This window comes from Saccostrea echinata, unplaced genomic scaffold, assembly GCF_033153115.1.
Source record: "Saccostrea echinata isolate AGI-Se365-2 ecotype Australia unplaced genomic scaffold, CSIRO_AGI_Sech_v1 ptg000029l, whole genome shotgun sequence".
In the NCBI taxonomy this organism is placed as follows: Eukaryota; Metazoa; Mollusca; class Bivalvia; order Ostreida; family Ostreidae; genus Saccostrea; species Saccostrea echinata.
This window is the reverse complement of record NW_026889778.1, coordinates 32,659,712-32,685,964: the sequence shown is the minus strand read 5'-3', so window position 1 is coordinate 32,685,964 and position 26,253 is coordinate 32,659,712. Positions and strand designations below refer to the sequence as shown.

The window sequence follows — 26,253 nt, the reverse complement described above, 5'->3', positions numbered from 1 at the left end:
GATTATTCTAGGCCTCATAGCATTTAAATTATGAGCCAGACACAAAAAGCTAAAAGATAGACAGATATGAATGCCGTACCATAATACGTCCCATCTTGAGATTGGCGTATAAAAACCACTATAGAGATATATATCTTAGTGTAGTCTGTGTACCAAGTTATATTGAAATTAGACCAAAACTGTTGGAATAGCATTTTGAAAAATTGTTTACAGGCAGACAAACGTACAGACACCTTATCTTCACATATTAAGCTCTTCTGGTCTCTGACCTTGCACTAGGTTTATTATAATTAGACTCGTGTGACGTCATACTCTAGACTGTCTCATGCAGTTTGAATTCAAACTTTATGTGACATTACAGTCTGGAATATGTCTCATGCTGTTTGAACTTTGAAGAGGCGTCCAGGTCAGTTACAAGTGTAAGCCGTGTAAAGGTTTCTGATTGTATGACTGTGCTTGCCCCAACAGTCATACCATAAATAAAGGATATTCAATGTTAAGTAGTTGGATATGGAGTTTATTTTAGGAGTGGAACAGGATTTTCTGCTTGAGTGCAAATATCGAAAAAAAATCCTGTCTCGTGTGAAATAAATTCCATATTGAACTAACTAGAAAGTATGTCCATAGGACATGAATACCCAGCCCAGGATTTATTAGTAAATAATGCAACATGAAAATTTGTATTAGTGTATGGAGTTTGATGAAAATACCTTGAATAGTTTCTTAAAAACTGAGGTTTAGTACAAATAAAAAATTAAAGTCAAAGTTCACTGGGAGGGTCAAGGTAAAAATAATTGGACACAGTTGATAAATTCTCACCAAATAATGTATCAGTACATAAGTTGGCATAAAAATATCTGAAATAGTTTCTTTGAACTAAAAAGAAAAGTGAGGTCAAGGTCAAAGGAAGAGCCAGGATCACAGATGTTGATGAAGTTGAATAGCCCTCCTCAATATGTATCAACATATGAAGTTCGATAAAAAATATCTTGCTTTGTTTCTTTCAAATTTACTTAAATATTAATTTGAGAAAAGTAAGGTCAAGGTCAAAGGAAAGGTCAAGGTGAAACAAGAGGCCCAAGGACCTTGAATTGCTCTTCTGATAAACTGTACAACTTATCACTTCTATTTGAAGCCTCTAAGAATCCTGTATATTTAGATAAAGCCTTGAAATTCCAAAGGTAGGTCATCATGACCTACATTTTAGATGAAACACTCTGAGAACCCAAGATGATTTTAAGCCAATTAGTACCTGAGAGTAGGTCATGGTGACCTACTTATCACTTGTCATTCTCTGAGGACCCATGGTGCATCAACTAAGTTTGATGATTCTAAGCCAACTAATACCTAAAATATTTTTAAAATTATAACCATACAATTTCAAAGTAGGTCATGGTGACCTACTTTTCAGTTGTCATACTCCAAGGACCCAAGATGCATCAACTGACAAAGTTTGATGATTCTAAGCCAAATAGTACCCAAAATATTAAATATAGCCATAAAATTTCAAAAGTAGGTCAGGGTGACCTAATTTTCACTTGTCATACTCCATGGACCCAAGATGCATCAACTGACAAATTTTGATGATTCTAAGCCAAATAGTACCTGAAATATTTAATTAAAGCCATAAATTTTCAAAAGTAGGTCATGGTGACCTACTTTTCAGTCGACTTACTCCGAAGACCCACGATGCATCAACTGACAAAGTTTGATGATTCTAAGCCAATTAGTACCTGAAATATTTAATTATAGTCATATAAATTGAAAAGTACGTCACGGTGACCCACTTTTCAGTCAAACTACTCCAGGGACCTAAGATGCATCAACTGACAAATTTTGATGATTCTAAGCCAAATAGTACCTGAAATATTTAATTAAAGCCACAAATCTTGAAAAGTAGGTCACGGTAACCTACTTTTCAGTTGACCTACTCTGAAGACCCAAGATGCATCAACTGACAAAGTTTGATGATTCTAAGCCAATTAGTACCTGAAATATTTAATTAAAGCCATAAATTTTCAAAAGTAGGTCAAGGTGACCTACTTTTCAGTCGACCTACTCCGAAGACCCAAGATGCATCAACTGACAAAGTTTGATGATTCTAAGCATTAGTACCTGAAATATCTAATTAAAGCCATAAATTTTCAAAAGTAGGTCACGGTGACCTACTTTTCAGTTGACATTTTTTAAGGACCCAAGATGCATCAACTTACAAAGTTTTATGATCATAGGCTTTAAAATGTCCAAATTATGCCTCTAAAACGCTTTGAAATCGAATGCCTGCAAAGTTCAAAAAGTAGGTCACTGTGACCTACTTTTTAATAATATGTTTTTATGGCCTCAAGATGCATCATCTTACAAGATTTAATGATTCTAAACCTTTCGGTATTCGAATTAATGACCTTAATTGTTTTGAAAAAGATTAGCCATAAAATTCAAAAAGTAGGTCAAGGTGACCTACTTTTTAGTTGACGTACTTTGAGGACCCAAGATGCATCAACTGACAAAGTTTGATGATCATAGGCCTTAAATTGTTCAAAATATGCCTCTAAATCGTTTTGAAAAAGAATGGCTGCAAAATTTTAAAAGTAGGTCACCGTGACCTACTTTTGAGTCAACATGATATGAGGTCCTTAGATGCATCAACTGACAAGATTTGATGATCCTAGTCCTTATAGTAAGCAAAAATCAATATTTTAATAAAATGTAATTTTTGGTCAACTTTGAAGTGACCTTGAGACCACGCCCTTTGCCCCAGGGTGATGCCTTGAACAATTTTTAATTTACAACATATACTCATCCTTTTGTGTAAGTTTGGTGATAATCTGCCCAGTGAATCTTTAGAAGAAGATTTTTTTGCAACCAGTACTTTTGTTTCTATTTTCCTAATTATCTCCCCTTGTTTAAGGGTCACAACCCTAGTTTTAGTATAAACGGGAGCCCTCGGGCCAAGGATACCCTGTGACAAATTTGACAATAATTGGCCAAGGGGTTCTTGAGTTATGGCCCATATTCTAAAAAGTTTATGCCCACCGCAGAAATGGCCAAAGCATTAGCTCTTTGAGCCTTTGGCTCAGAAGAGCTAAAAATATTGATGCAGTTGAATAGCTCTCATCAGTATGTATCAGCATATGAAGTTTGACACTAATTTAAGAAAAGTGAGGTCAAGGTCAAAGGAAAGGTCAAGGTCAAAAATTGTTGATGAAGTTGAAAAGGTTACATCAGTAAGTATTAGCATATGAAGTTTGATAAAAATATTATGAATGGTTTCTTTAAACTGAGCTAAACACTAATTTAAGAAAAGTAAGGTCAAGGTCAAAGGAAAGGTAAAGTTTAAAAAATATTGATGCAGTTGAATAGCTCTCATCAGTATGTATCAGCATATGAAGTTTGTTAAAAATATCTTGAATGGTTTCATTAAAACTGAGCTAAACACTAATTTAAGAAAAGTGATGTCAAGGTCAAAAGAAAGGTCAAGGTCAAAAAATGTTGATGCAGTTGAATAGCTTACATCAGTATGTATCAACATATGAAGTTTGATTACACTATCTTGAATGGTATCTTTAAAACTGAGCTAAACACTAATTTAAGAAAAGTGAGGTCAAGGTCAAAGGGGAGGTCAAGGTCAAAATATGTTGATGCAGTTGCATAGCTCTCATCAATATCTATCAGCATATGAAGTTTGATAAAAATATCTTGGATAGTTTCTTTGAAACTGAGCTTTGAACAGAGCCAAACGCAAAGTGTAATGGAAGGACAGATGGAAGGACAGAAGGATGGAAGACGGACATGACAAACACTATATGCCCCAGCCATATTCATGGCGGGGCATAAAAATGTTGATGTAATTGAATAGCTCTCTTTCACATGTATAAGCATATAAAGTTTGACAAAACTATCTTTAATACATTCTTTGAAACTAAGCTAAACACAAATTTGAAGTCAGGGTCAAAGGAAAGGTCAAGAACCAAAATGCTGATGCAGTTGATTAGCTCTCACCAATTTGTCTCAGCATATAAAGCATATAAGGTTTGATCAAAATATCTTCAATAGTTTCTTTGAAACTGAGCTTAATATCATTTTAAGATAAGTGAAGTCAAGGTCAAAGGAAAAGCCAAGATCAAAAATGTTGATGCAGTTGAACAGCTCTGATCAATACTTATGGGTAAGCAGATAAGGTTTGATAAAAATATTTCAAATTCCTTTTAAATTGAATTAATTACTAACATGAGAAAGTGAGGTCAAGGTTAATAAGAAAACTATGGAGAAGCTGGACATCAAAGTCAGTAGTCTTTTTTTGTTGACAGAAACATTATCTCTCTGTTGCAGTTGAATTGCTCTCATCAATATGTATCAGCTTATGAAGTTTGATAATAATATCATGAATTTTTTATTTGAAACTTATCTTAACACAAATTAATGAGAAGTGAAGTCAGGTCATAGGAAAGGTCAAGGTAAAAAATGTTGATGAATTTGAATATACAGGGAAATTTTATTTTTGCCCCTTTCGCCCTACACATGGGTGGGCGAATTTAAAAGGGGGCGAATTCAAAAATCACAGTATAATTTGTTAAACAGAATTGCGACCGGGCGAATTTAAAACGGGGCAAAATTGTTTGCAAGTGTGAAAATAACCCTGTATACAGTTCTCATCAGTATGTATCAGTACGAAAGCTCATTGAGCTCATTTTCCTAGGTTAAAAAAAAATTTCTTGTTATAATGTGCAATTTTCGCGAATAAACGCGAAACTTTTGCGAAATTTTTGCTTTAAAACCTAGACATTTGCATAAATCCCCATTTTCTCTGGATTACATGATCTAGTTTATTCATTACAGTGAAAAACAAAAGACTAGGCTGTTCAAACATTTTCAAAGTCTTTGAGATTTTTTTTCCAAAGTGAAACTTTATAATGATAAATTTCGGGCAAAGACCTGGCCGCCGTATCAGCATATAAGGTTTGATAAAAATATCTTGAAAAGTTTCTTTGAAATTGAGCTTAACTCAGTGAGATGGAAGGACAGACGAAAGACACATGCATGAAAAGCACTATATGCACCGGCCATATTCATGGCTGGGCATAAAAATTATGAAATTTCTGTTTATAACAATATTTTCTTTACTTTTCCCTTCACCTGTCTTTTCTTAATGCAATGTCAAAGACTGTAACATCCTAGTTGAGTGGTTGAGACGTCATAGTTAGCAACTGTGATATTAAAAACATTGTAAAACATAGATATATCAACAATTTATTTGGAGAAACCTTGGCAGTTTTAGTCTCTGTCAGGATGATTTATTTATTTTCTGTATCTTATAACAGCCATGGAGTCTTAATTTTAAACCCCCCTAATCGAAGATTCGGGGGCATATAGTTTTTGCCCTGTCTGTCTGTCCATCCATCTGTTTATCCCCAAAAACTTTAACCTAGCCCATAACTTTTGATTGCTTGGAGCTATGGCTTTCATATTTCACAAGTTTATTCCTTTTGAACAGACCTTTCCTTGGATACCATCAAATTTGACCATTTGACCTTGGAGTTTGACCCACTTTTGCTAAATTTAATCAGACTTTAATCTTGCCATAACTTTTGAATAGTTGGATCTAGGGCTTTCAAACTTCACATGTGTATACCTTATGACAAGACTTTCCGTTGGATACCAACTTTGACCGTTTGACCTTGAAGTTTGACCTACTTTTTAAAAAAACGTTAACTTTGGCCATAACTTTTGAACAGTTGGTGCTAGCGCTTTCATACTTCACATGTGTATTCCTTCTGACAAGACCTTCTTATGAATACCAATAACTCTGACCCTTGACCTTGGAGTTTGACCTACTTTTGAAAAACATCAACCTTGGCCATAATATTTGAACATTTGGTTCTAAGGCTTTCATTCTTCAAAAGTGTATTCCTTGTGACAAGAACCTTACTTTGGATACCAACAATTTTTACCCATTGACCTTGAGGTTTGACCAACTTTTGAAAAACTTTAATCATGGCCATAACTTTTGAATGCTTGGTGCTAGGGCTTTCATATTTAACGTCTATTTCCTGTGACAAGACTTTCCTTTGGATACCAACCACTATGACCCCTTGACCTTGACCTAGAAGTTTGACCTTATTTTGAGAAAACTTTAACCTTGGCCATAACTTTTGAATGGTTGGTACTAGGGCTTTCATACTTCGCATGTATAATCCTTTTGACAAGACCTTTCTTTGGACACCAACCACTTTGATGGTTTGACCTTGACCTAGGAGTTTGACCTACTTCCCTTGGGGCACCATTTGACCTTGACGTTTTACTTACTTTTAAAAAACTTAAACCTTCACCATAACTTTGAACAGTTGGTGCTAGGGCTTTCAAATTTCACAGGTTTATTCCTTGATCGAGACAAGACCTTTCTTTGGGTACCAACATTTTTGATCTCTTGACCTGGAGTTTGACTTGCATTTGAGAAACTTTAACCTTCGCCATAAGCTGCCATACGGGGGCATCAGTGTTTCACAAACACATCTTGTTTTTTTACAATTCCCTTTGTGAAGGGAACCAAAATCTCAATTTTGCCGCACTTCTGATATTCTTTCACAGTGACAGAATTACTTCACACAGTGACAAAATATCACTTTTATTCATTAAACATAATATTTCATTGTTGAAAATGTAATGAAAAATAATTTTACAAGATCTTGATCTTAAGACCTTGATATTCCAATTCTGTGGAAGAAAGAGCATAATATATGCAGTTGGAAAAACTCAGATCATGTACCTAATCAGTTTCCAGTACATGTAAATTGATTAACAATTCTGTACTGACTCTTAAGATCTGGAGCCAAAACACATTGCTGGAAGGGGGCCTGTCAAGTTAACACTGTTTGATTCAGTAAGTTTATCATTCCAAAATCTGTGGACAGTGGCATGTTACAATTCTTTTAAAATCTGGCCCCAGCATCATGAAACAGACTTAGACTTAAGTCAAATTTGCAATCTCCTGTAAAATTTTTATTAATCATTGAATTAATTTCTAAATTTTGAGATAACGAGACTTTTGTAAAACAATATTGAAAAATCTTTCAGTTTTGGTTTGCTTGACTTCTACAATAATCAGGTACAAAATAAAGATTTTGACTTAAGCTTGAGATGTTTCATGATCCCGTGGCCTGGAACTTATCTACGAGGGTTATTCAAGAAATACGTAGAAAATGTCCTTCTTCGTCATATTATTTTTAAGAAATTAAAGATCAACATACATGTATATCATATGTTAAAAGTAAAAACATTTACTTTATTGATGTTAGCAGTTTCATTTGATTTTATCAAATGGAACTAATGTTACATTATTTTAAAATTAACGTTTTGTCACCATGGAGCACGCTTATCAATGTAACGTCAAAAACATAACGTCATGATAGATCTCAAAAATACACCAACTCTTCTTTTCACACTCGGTCTGCAGCGCCTTACACATTTATCTCAAAAGTTTCTATACCACTTTATACTTAGTTTGCTAACAGTTATTAGACTATCAAGATAATTTGTCAATGAATTCACTTTTTTTTTTTAATTTCTTTTTTTTAATAGTCGCCCATGTGGCGCAGTGGTTATAGCGTCTGCTCTAGAGTCGCGAAGTAAGGAGTTGATCCTTACATCGTGGGTTTGAATCCCACTGTGGAACGTGGAGACCGGTCCTTCGGATGAGACCGTATAAACCGAGGTCCGGTGTCGCAGTAGGTGTTGGCACGAAAAAGATCCCTCACTGTTCAATGGCCGTAAGTGCCGAGTATACGTCAAAATTTGTAGCTCTCCACCAGCAAGTGGTGGCTTCTCCACATGAGTGAAAAATTCTCCAGAGGGACGTTAAACAACATACAAACAAACAAACAAACACTTTTTTTTACCGTGTAACTTTGCTTTCACTTGTTCCATAAATGTGACCGCGCATCCCTTTCCCTGACGTAATTAACAGTTTGGACCAGATTAATTTCCTTGAAGGCCGTTCATCGCCCAATGAAGAGTTTCCTAAACTCATAAAATTCTGTGACATTTATACACACATGTGCGGCTAACTTTTGATATATTTTCTGCTTCCTTCAGCTTTTTCCGAGTTTGTTATAGAAATTTTCCGAGTGCAACACAAAATTGTATCGCTAATCACTGCTCCATGACATCCTACAACATCATCTTTTTTGCTTTTTTCAAGAAGCACTATTTGTCTTCTAAAATTGATTTCTGTTCAATGAAACAATATATTACATCACATTTCGGCATTTGAAATGTTGTAACTATACCAATCTTGAATGATCAACTTCTACTTTGTTTAAACGCTATTTAAAAGAGATATGAATATAGAAATTTATTGTGATCACATTACTAGTTTTTTGCTTGTTCCGTGACCTCACTTTTTCAGTTTTATATTTTCAGTTATTTTGAAATACACCAAGATATTTTATTTTCTTTTAAATTAAAATTATTCAGATTTATCATTAAAATATTTCTACTGAATTTGGTCATAACATGACGTTAAATGAAAGTATACGCATTTTTTGAATGACCTTCATATGTACTGAGTACCGGTATACATCTTCTCACTGTCTGTGGATACCAAAGTACTTGGTCTATGTCTACATTTTAAACCCTTAAACAATATATATTGACAATTTTTTATTATTATTTATTTTTGATGTATAAAAATTCAAATTACATTACAACAATGTTTCATTAACTTTTAGAAACTTTGACAAAAGCTATTTGGAAAAAAAAAGACCCCAAATGAATATTTTTTTCACTGAATGATAATCAAAATGGTAAAAAAAATGTATTGTCGTGCATAACAGAATACATACTTACACGTGTAAACTTTTCACTGTTAAATTTGAAAGCATTCCAATTACTCACTTTTTACATATACTGACACTTTCACCGATCACACAAAACAAGAAGTCTGTGAGCCAATGCTCACTAATAATACCCCCGCTCTGATGTGAATACACAAGTTCAGTTATGGACAGACACAGTGATAATCAGGAAATTGACATCAGATTTGTACAAAAATGAATCCCACCATATGGCATGCCTAAACAAAGAGTGTGTTAAAATTTAAAGCATCTGCAATGAGTAGTTGCTGAGAAAACTGCCACCCAAATTTGTTATGTATGGTACGGACAGATGCACCGATAAACAGGAAGTGGACATCAGATTCGTACAAAAATGATTCCCACCATATGGCATGCCTAAACAAAGAGTGTGCTAAAATTTCAAGCATCTGCAATGAGTAGTTGCCTTAGAAAACTGCGACCAAAATTTATTATGTATGGTACGGACAGATGCACAGATAAACAGGAAGTTGACATCAGATTTACAAAAATGGATCCCACCATATGGCATGCCTAAACAAAGAGTGTGCTAAAATTTCAAACATCTGCGATGAGTGTTGCTGAGAAAACCGCGACCAAAATTTATTATGTATGGTACGGACAGACACACAGATCAACAGGAAGTTGACATCAAATTTGTGCAAAAATGAATCCCACCACATGACATGCCTAAACAAAGAGTGTGCTAAAATTTCAAGCATCTGTAATGAGTAGTTGCTGTGAAAACTGTGACCAAAATTTGTTATGGACAGACACACAGACGGACAGACACACAAGGGTTAAACAGTATACCCCCCTCTCCTTCGGAACGGGGGTATAATTATGGGGGTGGGAGGGGATAAATAGTCCTCAGCCATAAAGTAAAGAATAGATTTTTTTTTAAAAAAAAAACAGGAAAATGAATCTACATCGATGGTGAACATATATTTACACTACATGAATTTAAAAGTCTGATATATTAAAGAAAATAAAAAAAGAGGAAAACTTACCTAGAGATTAGATAAAGCAAAGGTAGCCAATTAAGTATTCATAGAAATAATGGATTTATCAAGTATCACATTTTGATATGTTTGCATAAAATGGTTTTATCTGATTAAAACATGGACATGATGGTGACACAATAGCATATAAAATATAAGGACTCATAAAAGTTCATTTTAAATACACCACTTTATGATTTATCACATGTTGGAATTAAAACCATTCTGAGGTGCCAAATAAGATGTACATGACAAATCTTTAAACTTAATTCCACAAAAAAGTAAAACTCTCAACTTTCAAGCAAGGTTTTTTTAAGTAAGATGCAGTGCGTGGGTTTTAAGAACAAGTATAACAATTTCCATACTATATTTTCAGAAATGACTGTTACTATATTACAACAATCAATATATACAGAGAACAGTACAAAACAGACAGAGAATGTGGATGTCTACAATAATCCATAGCACTACACATTTGTAAGATGTGATGTTGACTTTACTCCAATGAGAACACAAGGATCTATTAAGTAAGAATTTTGTAAACATGATTTGAACAACCCTTCATGTTACGTATAAAGATGCTGCCTTCAGATTCAGTATTTGTACTTTGTACATGAGTTCTTCGAACATGTACCCTCTTCATTATTCCTTCATGGAATCTAAGTCAAGAACATTAATACTTTCAAGATGGCACAAGATTCATTTTGAAAATGAAATTAATGTTTGCTGAACTGCTGAAAATATCAGTGATGGCAATCCAAAGCAGAAAATAAAATCTATTTTTTGCTCCCTGATTTCAAGTCTGAATTAGATTTTCTAAATGCTTTCCTTAAAGAGGAACTCTTTTTTGATTTCAGTGAGGAACTGGAGCTCTTCAGTGAGGAAGATGAACTTTTGAGTGAAGATTTGGAATTCCTCATGGAAGAGGTAGAACTTCTCAAAGAGGAAGCAATACTTGACAAAGAGGACAAGGAATCCCTTTTTGTCATCTTCACATTCTCCTTCCCTGAGGATTTTCTTTTGTTTTTTCTTGAGGTCTCTCCTGGTGATCCATCAGAAATGAGGTCATCACTTTCTTCCTCAGACAAGGACTGCAGATCTGCGTCAGGGAAGGGCTGTAACTCTGTCTCGGACAATCCATCAGACTCTGAAGACTGGCCCACTGGTTCAGGACGTTGACCAAGGTACTGCTCCAGTTCCTTGGTTGGATTCTTTACAGTTTTTAAGATGCTGTTCAGACACTGCAGCCACTGCCTTTTATCATGTTCATCTGCAGCGATCAGTGTATGAGATTGTCCTTTGCTACCATCCACAAAGCCCACTCGGAAGATATTCTTTACTGCAGACAATTCAGAAGCATTTAAAGTATATTTTAATTAATACAGATTCTACACAAATATCAGTAATTACATGTATATGAAAAAAAATACTTTCTCTTTCCATTTCTGTCAATTTTACATTGTACCTAATTAAACAGAAAGCTTTATTTTGATGCCTGAATAAAACTTATAATGATAGCACAGTTACAGTCCCTGAAACGTTCTACTTTCCCATTTTTCCGTTCGCTCACCATTCGTTCACCGTTCAATCAGCGTGCGTTCACCGTTCGTTCACCGTTCGCTCTCCGTTCACAGTTTTGCGTTCACCGTTCACCGTGCGCTCGCGTTCACCGTTCACAAAGCGTTCAGCGTTCGCTCTTTGTTCCGTTTACTTTGCGTTCACCTTGTGTTCAGAGTTCACCTATTGTTCAGTTGTCATTGCCATTCGGAACTCCCAAGTGAAAGGACTTATCTTTTTGTAGGTAAGGAGTTACAGATTTTTTAATTTAATACTAACATATCGTGTTTGAAGAATCATTATTTCATGGGGGAAAAATCTAAGATATATATTTTTTATTATTCTAACTTAGCTATTAGGTTATTTATTAAATTACTCTGGAAAAAAAATGTTCTTACATGTATAAGCACATCCTGTACCTATGTAGAACGATGCTGAAATATTAAATTTAACTAAGGCCAATGTGCAAATACTTCAAGCACTGCAACATTTTGATGTTTTGTTAAAGACGACAAATCGTTAATGGAGATATAATTATCCAAGTCAAATAATTACGCAGCAAAATTACGAAAATATTTATTTCTAACACGTTTTTTTTTTATTCAATTACTACAGAAAATATGATAGAACTAGTTCTGAGAGTTATACATAGTACTGCGGATATCCTGTTAATTTATTATCTTTGGAGCGAATTAAATTGATAGTGTGTTTAAAGGAAATATTTATTTAAAATGTAATGCACTACAAAATATTCGCTACTATAATACATGTATGTAAAGTCTATAGTTATAGAAAAAAAAATCTTTTTTCACCATTACTTTATATGTTTGCTATTCGATATAATTAATACCCCCCCTTTTCCCCTAAATCGGTTACTTAGTCAGTTCTGTATTTCCAGAAAATTTTAATTAACCTGTTAAAAAAAAGTTAAGGTCTTTTTTAGAACAAAAATTTCAGTCTCAAAACAAACATGCATCTAAAAAAGTCACAATACAATTATAGTAGTTCAAAATGTACACGTGTCGGCGGTGGTATTTGAAATTGGCAGAGAGTATGTTTCAAATTCAAGTGTTAATGCCCAATATATTTTATTCACTAATTATTCAAATGTTGGTGTCAAATCTAGAAAAGATAAAAATAAATGTTATAACTTGTTGGAAATACTAGCAACTTCGTCTTCGATGTGACGAAACTTTCACACCTGCACAGTGTCGAATGATTTTGATTGACAGGACAAGCACGTGGACTTCGTGTGAACTTGAAGCAGGAAAATAAAAACGAGTAATACTGTCAAACAGATGGATATGATTTGTTGATAAAAAAAAAAAAGTTACTTTCACTGTCAAATATATATAGAAAAAATATCAGAGTTATTGTTTGATATAGGTGCAAACATTTAGTGAAGCCTGAAAGGAAGGGGGGGGGGCTGAAACGGAATCTCTCTCTCTCTCTCTCATTTGTCTGTTTGATAAAAACTATAACAGCATATTACTTAAATATCAAGGTCTGAAAATTGAATTTATAACAAATAATATGAATATGTATCTTTGTATTATCTTGTCTGAGTATAATCACGGCCATCTACAGATACATGTAGAAGTCTGCTCAATAAATCATCATGAAAAATAGAAATGACACATAATATATTATTGTATTAAACATTTAAAATACGAGCGTATAAATGCAAAACGTCCACTGACCTTTGTAATTAATTTATTTTTATTACTCTACATGAAATCGCCTTGACACGGAGAAACATATATGAATGGATGTTACAATCGCTTTAATTCATTCTATAAGTCAGAAGTTTTCTCTGATTTGTTATCAAATAAGAATAAACATTTTTATTTTCCAACTAAAAAAATATCTTTTATACTTCAGCGTTCGGCAACAATTGCAATGTTTTAATGCGTTAAAAATCGTGTGATTAAAAACTTAATGTGCATGAATCGTCTTTCTAAGGACAATTTTGAAGAATTTATTTTATTTACTTATTTATTCATTCATTTATTGGTTTACTTATTTATTATTTTTTTTTTTTTTTTTGGCACCTGACATTATAATACAATAAAATAGTTTCAATGCAAGGAAAAGATCAGAGGCATTCCGAATATATCGTTCATCTTGCGTTCACCGTTCGTTCACCGTTCACTTTGCGTTCGCGTTTGCGCTCCGTTCGCGTTCTGCGTTCGCTCACCGTTCACACATCGTTCACCAAGTTGCGTTCAGCGTTCACACATCGTTCACTCACCGTTCGCTCTGCGTTCGTTCACCGTTCAAGTGGGAAAGTAGAACGTTTCAGGGACTGTAACATCAGCAGCATTACAATTTAAAAATGGGAACAAGTACAAGTATTTGTGAAACACTAAGATCAAACAGTCAAAACTCCAACCTGCCATTTGACCTTCATATGTTATAAAATTTTGACCTTTCACTTTCAAAATTTAACTGACCGATGTCAAAATTTAGTTTCTTTCATAATTCACAGGTTACCGTATAGCGGGTTTCTTTAGGGGGAGTAAAATTTGGCGGTTTGCTTGCTCAAAAGTATGCCAATAATTTTGGCAAAACTTTTTTTGCGGACACACAGTTCCATGACGTTGTAAAAGAGAGGAAGTTCATCTTCTAGATGAGTTTTCAGCACGTTTATTATAGGTTTGAATACTGATATAGGCAAGAGTTTGAGTAAAAACCAACACCAGATGAAAGATATCTTGTTTATCAACAGACTGACCAAAGTTATTTCACTTGTATTCATTCCTTATATGCAAGGGTGCAAATTTAGCGATCAAAATTTTATCTCGCTACTCCACCCCACTAAAAATTCCCCCTATACGGTATTTCTAAGAATACTGTTTTCAGGCAGAACTTAAAAGATTAAAAATCAGTTCTCTGAAACTTTGTATACCCATTTTTTTTTTAAATACATACCTGTTTGTCCTGATCCAAAAGCACTCCTAAATGAGCCCACTTTGACCTCTCCATCTTTAAGGTCTTCTATCACTAAATCCTCTACAGGAATAGGCTGTCTGTATACCTGGTATCCCTGGTGACCGTTGGTATTAACCAGACGGGTAACAACAAGAACTTGGTTAAACAAGAATATGTGAAGTTTCTGAAATAAAACATGACATCATTTTGTATTCTTTTATCACCTTGACAAACAAGATATTACTTACAGCAACTGCTATTTAACAAAATGTTCAAGTTTCAGTGCTTCCAATTGAAAAATTGAATAGTTAAATATTTTAATATATCTCAACAACTGACCAAAACACCAAAACAGTTCCATTTATAAAATTATCAGCAGAGATCTGTTGTTTGGATTTATGTAAATTAAAAAACTCACACTGCCTTTGTTGTTCTTCAGACTCCCATTACAGACAAGCATGGTGGAATTGTCCAGGGCCTCACACTTCTGCAAACATTTTTATATAACAAAATTACAGTACTAGTTTGCAAGAAAAATGTTTTCAAAACAATTCCTTGTACATAAATATATTGCATATTTTCTGCTGATTCATTATGTGCATTTCACTTGGGCAGATTGTGATATCATTTCACTTGGGCAGATTGTGATATCATTTCACTTGGGAAGATTGTGATATCATTTCACTTGGGCAGACTGTGATATCATTTCACTTGGGAAGATTGTGATATCATTTAAGCAGAGGAAATAATTGGGCAGAAAAAATTATTCTTTTCAAAAGGGCAACCTACGTATGAAAACCAGAGATAGAGTAAGTCAGCTGAAAAGAACTAAATGTAAGCACTGTGCATAAAATACTAATCAATAAATATTAAAAGAACACAACACTGTAAACTATTGATTGACACTCTGTTCAAATGTTTTCAGTTGCAATAAAGGGAGAATATTGCAATACGCTGTTATGTATATATGTAGTATGTACATGTATGTTAACTTTTTACCTGCAAAAGAATTTGCCCAAATGAAAACAAGAGGCCTATGGGCCACAACGCTCACCTAAGTCACTTTTGCCCTGCTGTTCTGAGTCAAGATTTTCCCTCAACATACATGTTTTCCTCTTAATTTACTCATCTTTTGTGGCCCCATCCTATACACAGAGGCTGTTATTTGAAAAAATATCTACACTACCAGAACATGCTTCAACATTAATTTGATTCATCATGGATTTCCTCTTGAGAAGTTTCAAAGATTTTTACCTATATAATCCCTATTATGGCCCATGGATTTCCTCTTGAGAAGTTTCAAAGATTTTTACCTATATAATCCCTATTATGGCCCAACTTGACCCCAGGGGACGTGTTATGAACAATTTACAATCTTTACTACCTCAGGAAGCTTCTACCTTAGTTTCAGCTTTTCTGGTCCAGTGGTTTTTGACAAGAAGATTTTTAAAGATTGTTCCTATATATTTCAAAAACTTTGATTCCCTATTATAGCCCCACCCTACCCCTGGAGCCATCATTTGAACAATTTAGAATCTATGCTACCTCATGAATCTTCCACATAAGTTTCAGTTCTTCCTGTCAAATGGTTCTAGAAGATTTTTACAGATTTTTCCTATATATTTTAATGTAAAACTTTGATTCCCTACTGTGGCCCCAATCTACCCCTGAGGACCATGATTTGAACAATTTAGAATCTACACTACCTAAGGAAGCTTCCACATAAGTTTCAGGTTTTATGGGCCAGTGGTTCTTGAGAAGATTTTTTTAATAACCCCACCCTACTTTTGCCTTTTCTTGATTATCTCCCATTGAAGGGGAGTGTGGCCCTTCATTTTAACAATTTAAAATCCCCTTCACACAGGGATGTTTTGTACCAACTTTGGTTAAAATTGGCCATCTGGTTCTTGAGAAGACGTTGAAAATGTAAAAAGTTTACAGACAGCTAGACAGACGGGAGGACATCAGGTCCCAGGAAGAAACAAACTTAGACTCAAGTCAAATTTTCAATCGCCTGTAAAATGCTTCATAATTGTCGACTTAATCTCTAAATTTGCAGATAACAACACTTTTGCAAAGCAAAATTGAAAAATATTTTAATTTTGGTCTGCTTGATTTCTTTAACATTTTAGAACAACATGAAGATTTTGACTTAAGCCTAAGATGTTTCATGATCCCAGGGCCAGATGATCAGAAAACCTCACTAGAATTGAGCTTTTAGTTTGTTTGTTTGTTGTTTAATGTCCCTCTTGAGAATTTTTCACCCATATGGAGACACCACTAGCCAGTGGAGGGCTGCATTTTGACCTATACTCGGCACTCAGGGCCATTACAATGAGGGATCTTTTTTTGTGCCAGCACCTACTGCGACACAGGACCTTGGTTTATATGGTCTCATCCAAAGGACCAACCTCCATGTCCCACAGTGGATTTGAACCTGTGACATAAAGATTAATTCCTTAAATCAAGACTCTAGAGCAAACACTTTAACCACTACGACACGCAGGCGACTTAAGCTTTTAGCTCAGGTGAGCTAAAAATACAACCTAATTCAGAGAATTTGTGTTAAGAACTGGAAAAATTTTGCAGATGGAGAAAAAAAAAGTCAACTTCGACCTTTCAGCTTTTGGTCTTTAAGTTAAAAGGAGTCTTTTCAAAGTTAAAGAAAATTATGATGACCAAAAGCTTCACTGCAAAAGCTTACAAAAGCCTAAAATCACTATCTGAAAATTTTCTGACCTTCACCTTTGTTTGTTTTGTTGTTTTTTTTTTTGTTTTTTTTTTGGTGAGGCCAGGTCCTATTGGGGAGTTGTGATATAAAATTTCATTGTAAAATCTCAACTATATTTATTTAAAATATAGTTTGGGGAAAAAAAGTGTTACACACACAGAATGCTTGAAATTATGACCTTGACCTCTGAACTTTTGACCTCAAAATGGATAGGGTTCTTCTTTAGGCAAACGGAAATTATGATAATAAATTTTAATGACGAAAGCTAAAAAAAACTAGAAATATGTCCATAGGACATGAATGCCCCGCCGAGGATATGTTAGTAATGCAACATGAAAATTTGTATAAGTGTATGAAATTTGATGAGAATATCTTGAATAATTTCTTTAAAATTGAAATCTAAAAAATTGGATATAGATGATAAATACATAAATATATCTATATATAAATATGGTTTCTTTAAAATTAAGCAAAATGCAAATCTAAGAAAATTGAGATCATGGTCACAGGAAAGTTCAAGGTCAAATGTTTTTGATGCAGTTGAATACTTCTCAAAAATACCTATCAGCATATTTAAGTTTGATAAAAATATTTTGAATGGTTCATTTAAAACTGAGCTAAACACTAATTTAGAATAAATGAAGTTAAGGTCAAAGGAAAGGTCAAGGTCAAAAATTGTTGATGCAGTTGAAAAGGTTACATCAGTATGTATTGCAATATGAAGTTTGATAAAAATATTATGAATGTTTTCTTTAAAACTAAGTTTTAAAAAATGAGAAAATTGAGGTCAAGGTCAAAGGAAAGGTCAAGGTCAAAAAATATTGATGCAGTTGAATAGCTTACATCAGTATGTATCAGCATATGAAGTTTGACACTAATTTAGAAAAGTGAGGTCAAGGTCAAAGGAATGGTCAAGGTCAAAAATATTGATGCAGTTGAATAGCTCTCATCAGTATGTATTAACATATGAAGTTTGATAATACTGTATTGAATGGTATTTTTAAAACTGAACTAAACACTAATTTAAGAAAAGCGAGGTCAAGGTCAAAGGAAAGGTCAAGGTCAAAAAATATTGATGCAGTTGAAAAGCTCTCATTAGTATGTTTCAGCATATGAAGTTTGATAAAAATATCTTGAATGATTTCATTAAAACTAAGCTAAACACTAATTTAAGAAAAGTGAGGTCAAGGTCAAATGAAAGGTCAAGGTCAAAAAATGTTGATGCAGTTGAATAGCTTACATCAGTATGTATCAACATATGAAGTTTGATTACACTACCTTGAATGGTATCTTTAAAACAGCACTAAACACTAATTTAAGAAAAGTGAGGTCAAGGTCAAAGGAAAGGTCAAGGTCAAAAAATGTTGATGCAGTTGCATAGCTCTCATCAATATCTATCAGCATATGTTCAGTTTGATAAAAATATCTTGGATAGTTTCTTTGAAACTGAGCTTTGAACAGAGCTAAACGCAAAGTGTGACGGAAGGTCAGAAGACGGACATGACAAACACTATATGCCCCGGCCATATTCATGGCCAGGGATAAAAACTAAAGTTATCATCTGGAAAATGTTGTCTGCAATGTATGAATCTATGACCTTTGACCTCAAAATCAAAAGGGATCTTTTTTAGACCATAAGGAGTTGTGATATAAAATTTCATTGTAAAAGCTCAAAGACTTTAAGATATTGCCTGAAAACAAAAGTGTTACACAAAAACAAAATGAATGAATTTATGACCTTGACATTTGGACCTCAATACGGGTCTTCTTTAGGCCATAGGAAGTTGTGGTATAAAATTTCACTGCAAAAGCTTAAAGGCTTCTCGAGATATCACCTGGAAATGAAAGTGTTACACATAGACAGAATGTATGAATTTATGATCTTGACCTCTGACCTTCTGATCTCAAAATCAATAGAGGTCTTCTTTGACCATAGGAAGTTGCAATATAAAATTTCATTGCAAAAGCTCAAAGGCTTCTTAAGATATCGCCCAGAAACTAGTGTTACACACAAACAGAATGTATGAATTTATGAACTTGACCTTTGGACCTCAAAATCATTAGGAGTCTTCTTTAGGCCATAGAGTTGTGATATAAAATTTCATTGCAAAAGCTCAAAGGCTTCTCGAAATATTGTCTTAAATGAAAATGTTACAGACAGTAACATAATTACAGCTAGACAGATGGACAGACAGGCCCAAATAAATATCTCCCACTTTCAGTGAAAGCCAGGGACAAGATTTGCCCAAATGAAGATAAAAAATTCTGCCAAATTGAAAGAATTGAATTTGCCCAAATGAAATGCATCCGATTTACATTTCACTGTTAAACTAAACAGAGAATAAACATTGCTGTGAAAGAAACTTTAACAGAAGATTAAGTAAAAAAGAGAGAGACACTTTCATGTAACAAAACTCAACAAAATAAGACATAAACATCACACAAAATGCATAAATTACATTAAAATGGGAATAACTGATCCTCATTTGTTATCTGGGACTGTTAATTTAATGCTCATTTAACGATCACAAAAATTTGTTTTACTGGCTCTGCTTACATGTTGCCAGTAAAACTCAGTTTGCAACCGTTAAATCAATATCAACGGTCCCAAATAACAAATGAAACAGTTCTTTCCTAAATTTTATGTGGAATCTAAATCCATCTTTGTAAGACAAGGGTTTCTGATCCACTATGAGCAGCTGATCAGAAACCCTTGGCTGGCAAAGATGAATCTAAGTCATCATCTTTGTAGAGACCATCCTACCTCCTCCTCATAGAGAAAGGAGATCCTGCCTGCAAAATATCTACATTTGGCTTCTCCTGTTTTATGGTCTGCCTCAGATATTATTTTCTCTGATATCTTTATCTATAAAAGACAAGAATTCATGACATAAAATTCTTTGGAAATATACCAATCCTCCAAAAATTAAATATCAGGGAATGTGCCATATATACATATTAGATCATTTTAACTGAATGCATTTTAGATTTTAAAAAAAATAAACCAAGTAAAAAAAAATACTTTTTAAAGTTTGATATCTTACCGATTCTTGTAGATATTCTTTATCTTCGTCTGTGTCACATGTCTGTTTATAAGATTAAAACATGAATTGAAGACTTATCAGAAGTGACCACTTAATACAGAAGATACAGGAAAACTTGTCAATCCGGACACCACTGGTTCCAGAGAAATTGGCCAGATTAGACAACATTCCAGATTAGATAACATTTTGAACAATGAAAATTACTGAAAAGGATGCCAAGTTAATATCATATTAGGCAAGATTTTGGAATATACAATATCCGTATTAAACAAGTTTCACTGTATTTTGTCATACAAGGGAAATGCGGCAAAACACCCCTCCTGCCATACATTTTCTATGGAGATATTTGTATTAGTATATAGCATGTGTATTAGTATATAGCAAACCTGAAGTATAAAATATCAACATTTTGATAAAATGGACTGGAAGTAGTACAATGTACATTATAAACATCCATATAAACAACTTGGGAATCAAATTTTAGTATATTGTGAAGAATTTTCAATGGAAGAAAAAAATATATAAATAAGGCCAAAATAAAATTACTGTTTGTTTGGAATTGCCTCCCGCCTCCTTGAAATGACTCCTCCTGAAAAAATTTTATTGACCAAAAATAAGAAGATTTTTTATTCAATCAATTTCTGGTCTATTATCACATGTGCCACCTAATCACTTAAAAAGTGTTGGATTTCAGTGAAACTGGGTTCATGGTTGATGGAAGATACCCTTTACAAAAAAAACAGAAAATTATGTTTTCACTGCTTATTGAGATTTTTATCACCAAGTTTTAAGTAAACTACAATATTGAGGAAAAAAATAATTTCCCTCCCTCCCTCCTGGATCTGAAACCTCCCAGGCAGCAGTTCCAAACAAACAATTTTTTAAGGATGGCCTAAGTTTATCATTTAACAAGTCTTAGATTAAAATACTTATTTTCAGACTAACAAATTCATTATGATTAAATGATTAAACATTCCTTTATCAGTTTTGAAGAGGGAAGCCTACCTTTTTTAACTAAACTTCATAAAACAAATATCTGAACACTTTCCAGAAACAATTTGAACACTTTTGCATTCTGTTTTCTTTCTTTTTTATTTCATGATTCTTTGGTTTTCTGCCTCTGACAATATGATCAGTGTTTATTATTGTCCACCTTGAGTTATTTAAACAGTTAAATAACTTAAAATTGGCTTTCTTTTCAGTTTGCATCATTTAAAAACTAACTGAACATTAAATCCCAGCATATTTTTTTAAATATGGAAGCCAAAGCACTTGACAATCTCAAATTATGCCAGATTCATAAATTTCTTGTGTAACATATAGTGCAAACAAGAGACTCATGGGCCACAACGCTCACCTGAGTCACTACGGACCTTCTGTTCTTCATCATCAGATTTTTCCTCCTTTATATTCCTATGTAAAAGTTTGATTGCCTTATGTGTAGGGTTGGATACCATTAAGGATGAAATGGTACGATACCATACCAGTATTTTTGAAACAATACGGTATTTTTAACGATATGGTACTATACCTTGATGAATGAGAATAAGGGTTCATTTCATAACATATATGCTTTCACCAATCATCAACCTTTCAATGTTATAACCTAAAGTGAGCTTATAAACTATGTTTATATTTCAACCTTTTAATAAATGATAAACAGAACAAACAAATTGAATCTCAAACAAATTAACTTGAATAGATACATAATCACAAGTATACACAACTTCCGTGGTTACTAGGACCCATTTTGTTTGGTTGCACTAAACAATGCAACATTAGAAGATGGATAGAAATGCACATCACATTTTTGCGACATTTTGCCTTTTTAAGGTATGTCACTCGTCAGCTTTTTAGGAAAGTTCAGTCAGATCCTTTAACTTCAAAATTATTTATTACAATTCAAGTTTCATAACATATTTAAATTAAACAATGCAAATTATTCAACATTCAATTAAAAAACTGCTCATAAATTCATAAAGAAGCAAGATTTATGAGGGACTATTTCTTGTGGTGGAAGGATATTTAGAAGAAAATTCTTCAAATCTACACATTTGTTAAATTTAATATCTTGGAACTTTAGACCCACATATTTTAACTTAGAGAATATTTTCCGTTATGGTATGCTAGGAATATTAAATATTAGTCTCAATTTATATTTTTAGAACAAATTTTACACATTCACTCAACAGACTTTGCCAAGAAATGAATTTATATTAAAGAAGTCAAGATAAAATTTACACCGTTTTTTGCCTGAAAATCGCACATTTTGACCAATATCTCAAAATTTACATCACTGACCCCAACCTTTTCTTTCATTATTTTTAACAACCTGATACTTCCAACCGATCAGCACTTAGGTCATAAAAAGTTTGATACAAGAAAATATTTTATTGCCTACTTAGATTTTTTATACCCCAAATGTGATACTTTTTAGTGCAAAAAGGTCACACAATAATTAATGCGCATTAATTTGCATGAATTGTTCAATGATAAATATTATTCAAACTATTTTACGTAAAATAGGATTATATTTATTGTCATAATTACATCTGATAAAATATGATAAAGATAATAGTGATTAACCAAAGAGTTACAATTTAAGTGCAAAAAGGTCAACTTAATTGTACCGTAGCTCAGTAAGATGCACACTGACCCCCCATTTTCTTTGCAATTTTGAGTCATGCTATATGAGTACTTACCTAAAATATACTTCTCAAAAAATCCTTGATATAACTAATTTCACGAGTGACATACCTTAATTTACATTTATTATCAGTTTTTATTAATTAAGTTAAAACATGATTAATTTTAATGTATCTAAATTTTTTTTTAATAAAAGAGATATACGTACTGATTTACCTCGAATATCGGCAGTCGAAAGCAAGTGTCGTATAGTCATACTAAGCATCCATTTCGTTAATTAGCCTACCCTTTCAATGTGCCGAGAATTCTATTTTAGCGAGTTTTAAATCATTTTGAATGTATTATAATGTTTCTAAGATTAAGAAAATAGTACTGTTATAAGTACCGGTATTAAATGAAACGGTATTTTACCAGTATTTTTGAAGTAACTATTCGGTACAGTATTGGTACCGAGTACTGGTATCCAACCCTACTTATGTGGCCCTACCCAACCCCCTTGGATCATGATTTTTAATAACTTTGAATCTAGACTACCTACCCCTCACAAAAATGATTTTTTTCCCCCCAATGATAAAACCATTTTCCCAATTTCAAATGTAAGGAAATTATATGTTGAAATTTTAAACCAATGTCACCGAAACTGCTGATAAAGAATTTTTTTTTGTTTACTTCAAACCAAGGTACATGCAAAAGGGTTTGTGATGAATGTGTAAAACAATGGAGGTATCCATATAAGCAGAGACACAGGGAATTTTTTACTCACCCAAAGGGGGGAAATAGGATATTCAGGGGTAATTTTCTCTTTGGGAAAAATACCTAATATCGGTAGTAAATATGCCCAGCATTAATTCCTGAACGGACAAATTTCATTCAGAAAAGCCCTCTTCAGACTTCAATTAAGGTGAGCTAAAATTACAGCACAATCCCACAAAATATGCATTCTACATTTACCTCTGAGAAGCATTCAATTTCAATGCATTATTTAGTAATTAGCAACACTAACAACACAGATGAAGTGTATCTTGGTGTACTTTTTATTGTTCCAAGTTCTTGAACTTTTTGAAACAAAAAAATTTCACAGATATTTCTGGTTTTAGAAACCATGGCAGCACTGATTGGTTAATTAAAAAAATACCAATGAAGTACCTAGCCACCTACTCATCAATAGTAGAACATAATACCCAGTAATTAATTAGCAGGGAAGAAAATATTTGAAAGATACTGCCATGAGGAATATAAAAGCAAAGGCTGAAAGAATAACAAATGAATGAATTACGAGTTGCTGCTGCATTTGTTTATCCAAATTAATTGAATTAAAATATACACTTACATATTTGTGAATGGCTTTTAGCAATAAAGGATATTTCATAAACTTCCCTCTGGCACCATCTGAAAAGTCAAGCACAGTTTATTACATTTTTAACATTGAAATACTGTAATTTATTTACTAAATAAAAAAAAATATTCTAACACAGTGTGAAAGGATATCAAAATGGTATTCTCACAGTGAGAGAATATCAGAAGTGCGGCAAAACTTACAATTTTCCTTCACTTCATGAAAAGCGATTTTAAAAAAATCCCTGGCCTGTTATAAGATAGACTTAATAAGCCATCCTGACAGAGACTAATAGTTATAGTGCCAAATATGTCGTTTGCAACATTTTTCAATCTCGCAATCGCTTAGCTATGACATCTCGACCACTGAACTATGACATCACACCTAAGACACTGTGTTACGAAAAGACAGAGGCAAAGGGAGAATCTAAGAAAATGTAATAAACAGAAAATTCAATGTTTTGTAGATGAATATGGAATTTATTTCACTCATAAGAAAGGATTTTTTTATATTTTCAAAATATAAAAAAAAATTTTGTCCCACTTGTGAAATAAATTCCATATTCATCTATAAAACAGAGAATATCCTCTATATACTTTACAATAAGTTAACATATATACAGGTGAAGAGAGCAGATTTTGAAGAAGTAAAAATCTTCAAAATACAGTATGGTCAACAATAGGCCCGTGGGAAAAATGTAACCTGAGTCACATTGGTCCTGGCCTCAAAACCATAAACTGAGAACAGACTTAAATCAAAATTTCTATTTTGAATATTTTGATACCTGGTTAGTAAATTCCATACCTGGCTCGGCGATTTGCGTTTTATTTAACATACATACTTAAGAATTTGCAGATTAGTAAAATAATCCAATTGAAACATATGATGAACATTTTGTTTCATTATCAAAATTATTTCAAAAGTTCTTCAGAGAAAGATTTTTAAAAAGAATTTTTCCCACTCTATTCACATGATAATTTTAACCCACATTGTATGACTACTATTATACATTTATTGACTGGGTTTGAGGGCAACATGCGTTTTGTCAGACACAATCAGGGCTTGAAATAATTGATGGCCCGCTGGTCTGGGGCCAGTAAATTTTGGATTTGGGCAAGTGCTTTGTAGAAAGCACATGTCCTTGGGACTAGTGATTATTTTATGCATATCAAAATCAATTCACTGTCGGGCTAGTTAACTAGACAGGTTTGTGTGTCGAGGTTCTATTTTGATGCAAACAATTCCTTGTTTTGTTAGGTTGTACAATGAAGTAACGCAATGTAAATTCAACATCACAAATATTTCTAACAACAAAGTTTTTGAATACTTTTGAATATTTTAACGTTTTCTAAAGGTGGAACGAGATAATTTAAATGAAGTATTATGAAAACAAGAAATATGTTCATAAACAAGGACTACGCAGAATCTGAAAGTGGCACTACTAGAGATGATTAAAAATCAAGATTCAACTGTGAAGAAATGATTTTTATAACTGTTGATTATTAAAATCGGAAAATAAACTCAAGGTTACATTAAATGTGCTCTGAATTTTATCCCCTCACAACAAAGCTGGAGCAGATACAGTAATGGGCTTGTTTGGGTGAGTGAGTGCATGTGTAATGGAAGTTGCCAGGATCAATGTGCTCTTTTGCCAGGGAATGCTCTGCCTTTCGGTGCCCTTGTTTAAGCAATGGTTTTGGGCCAGTCTTTTTCATACCTACTAGCCCAATGGGAAAGTGATAGTTATGGATTGACCAGTAAAATTTAAATTTGATAGCCCGAGTGACCAGTGAAAAAAAATTATTATTTAGAGTCCTGCACAAAAACCAATCTGTTTGCCTGAGGCTGTTAGGCCACAAATTGAACAAACTTAAATATGCACTACATGAGAATGCTTGCATATAAATATGACTAAACATAGTCTTGCAATTCTTGAGATTTTTTAAAGAATTTTTTCCTGTACAAGGGTTGTCCAGTTAAATCTGGGACATTGTGTTTTAATTGATTAAAAATAAGCGCACTGAGCTGAAATTTTTGTCAAATGTTTCTTTATCATATTTTAAAACATCTGAATATTTTTGATAAATCATATGCAAATATAAGGATTTTATAATGCTTGAATGTGCACAAGGTATGGTCCCTACTACACTATAAAATGGCA

The 26,253-nt window shown here is 33.4% G+C and overlaps 1 protein-coding gene across 2 annotated transcripts in view; it reads right to left on the bottom strand.

The window, feature by feature from the left end:
* Positions 1 to 8,684: 8,684 nt before the first annotated feature.
* The window catches only part of LOC133195807 (rho guanine nucleotide exchange factor 3-like), a 52,197-nt gene continuing 34,628 nt past the window's right edge, over positions 8,685 to 26,253 (bottom strand). For both annotated transcript variants that reach the window (XM_061331754.1, XM_061331755.1), the window contains exons 10-15: positions 24,087 to 24,145; positions 20,111 to 20,152; positions 19,831 to 19,932; positions 14,754 to 14,822; positions 14,336 to 14,519; positions 8,685 to 11,186 (exon numbers count right to left, since the gene is read on the bottom strand). In XM_061331754.1, the coding sequence (XP_061187738.1) occupies positions 10,624 to 11,186; positions 14,336 to 14,519; positions 14,754 to 14,822; positions 19,831 to 19,932; positions 20,111 to 20,152; positions 24,087 to 24,145 (1,019 nt within the window). In that variant the 3' untranslated portion in view covers positions 8,685 to 10,623. The remainder of the gene's footprint in view (positions 11,187 to 14,335; positions 14,520 to 14,753; positions 14,823 to 19,830; positions 19,933 to 20,110; positions 20,153 to 24,086; positions 24,146 to 26,253) is intronic.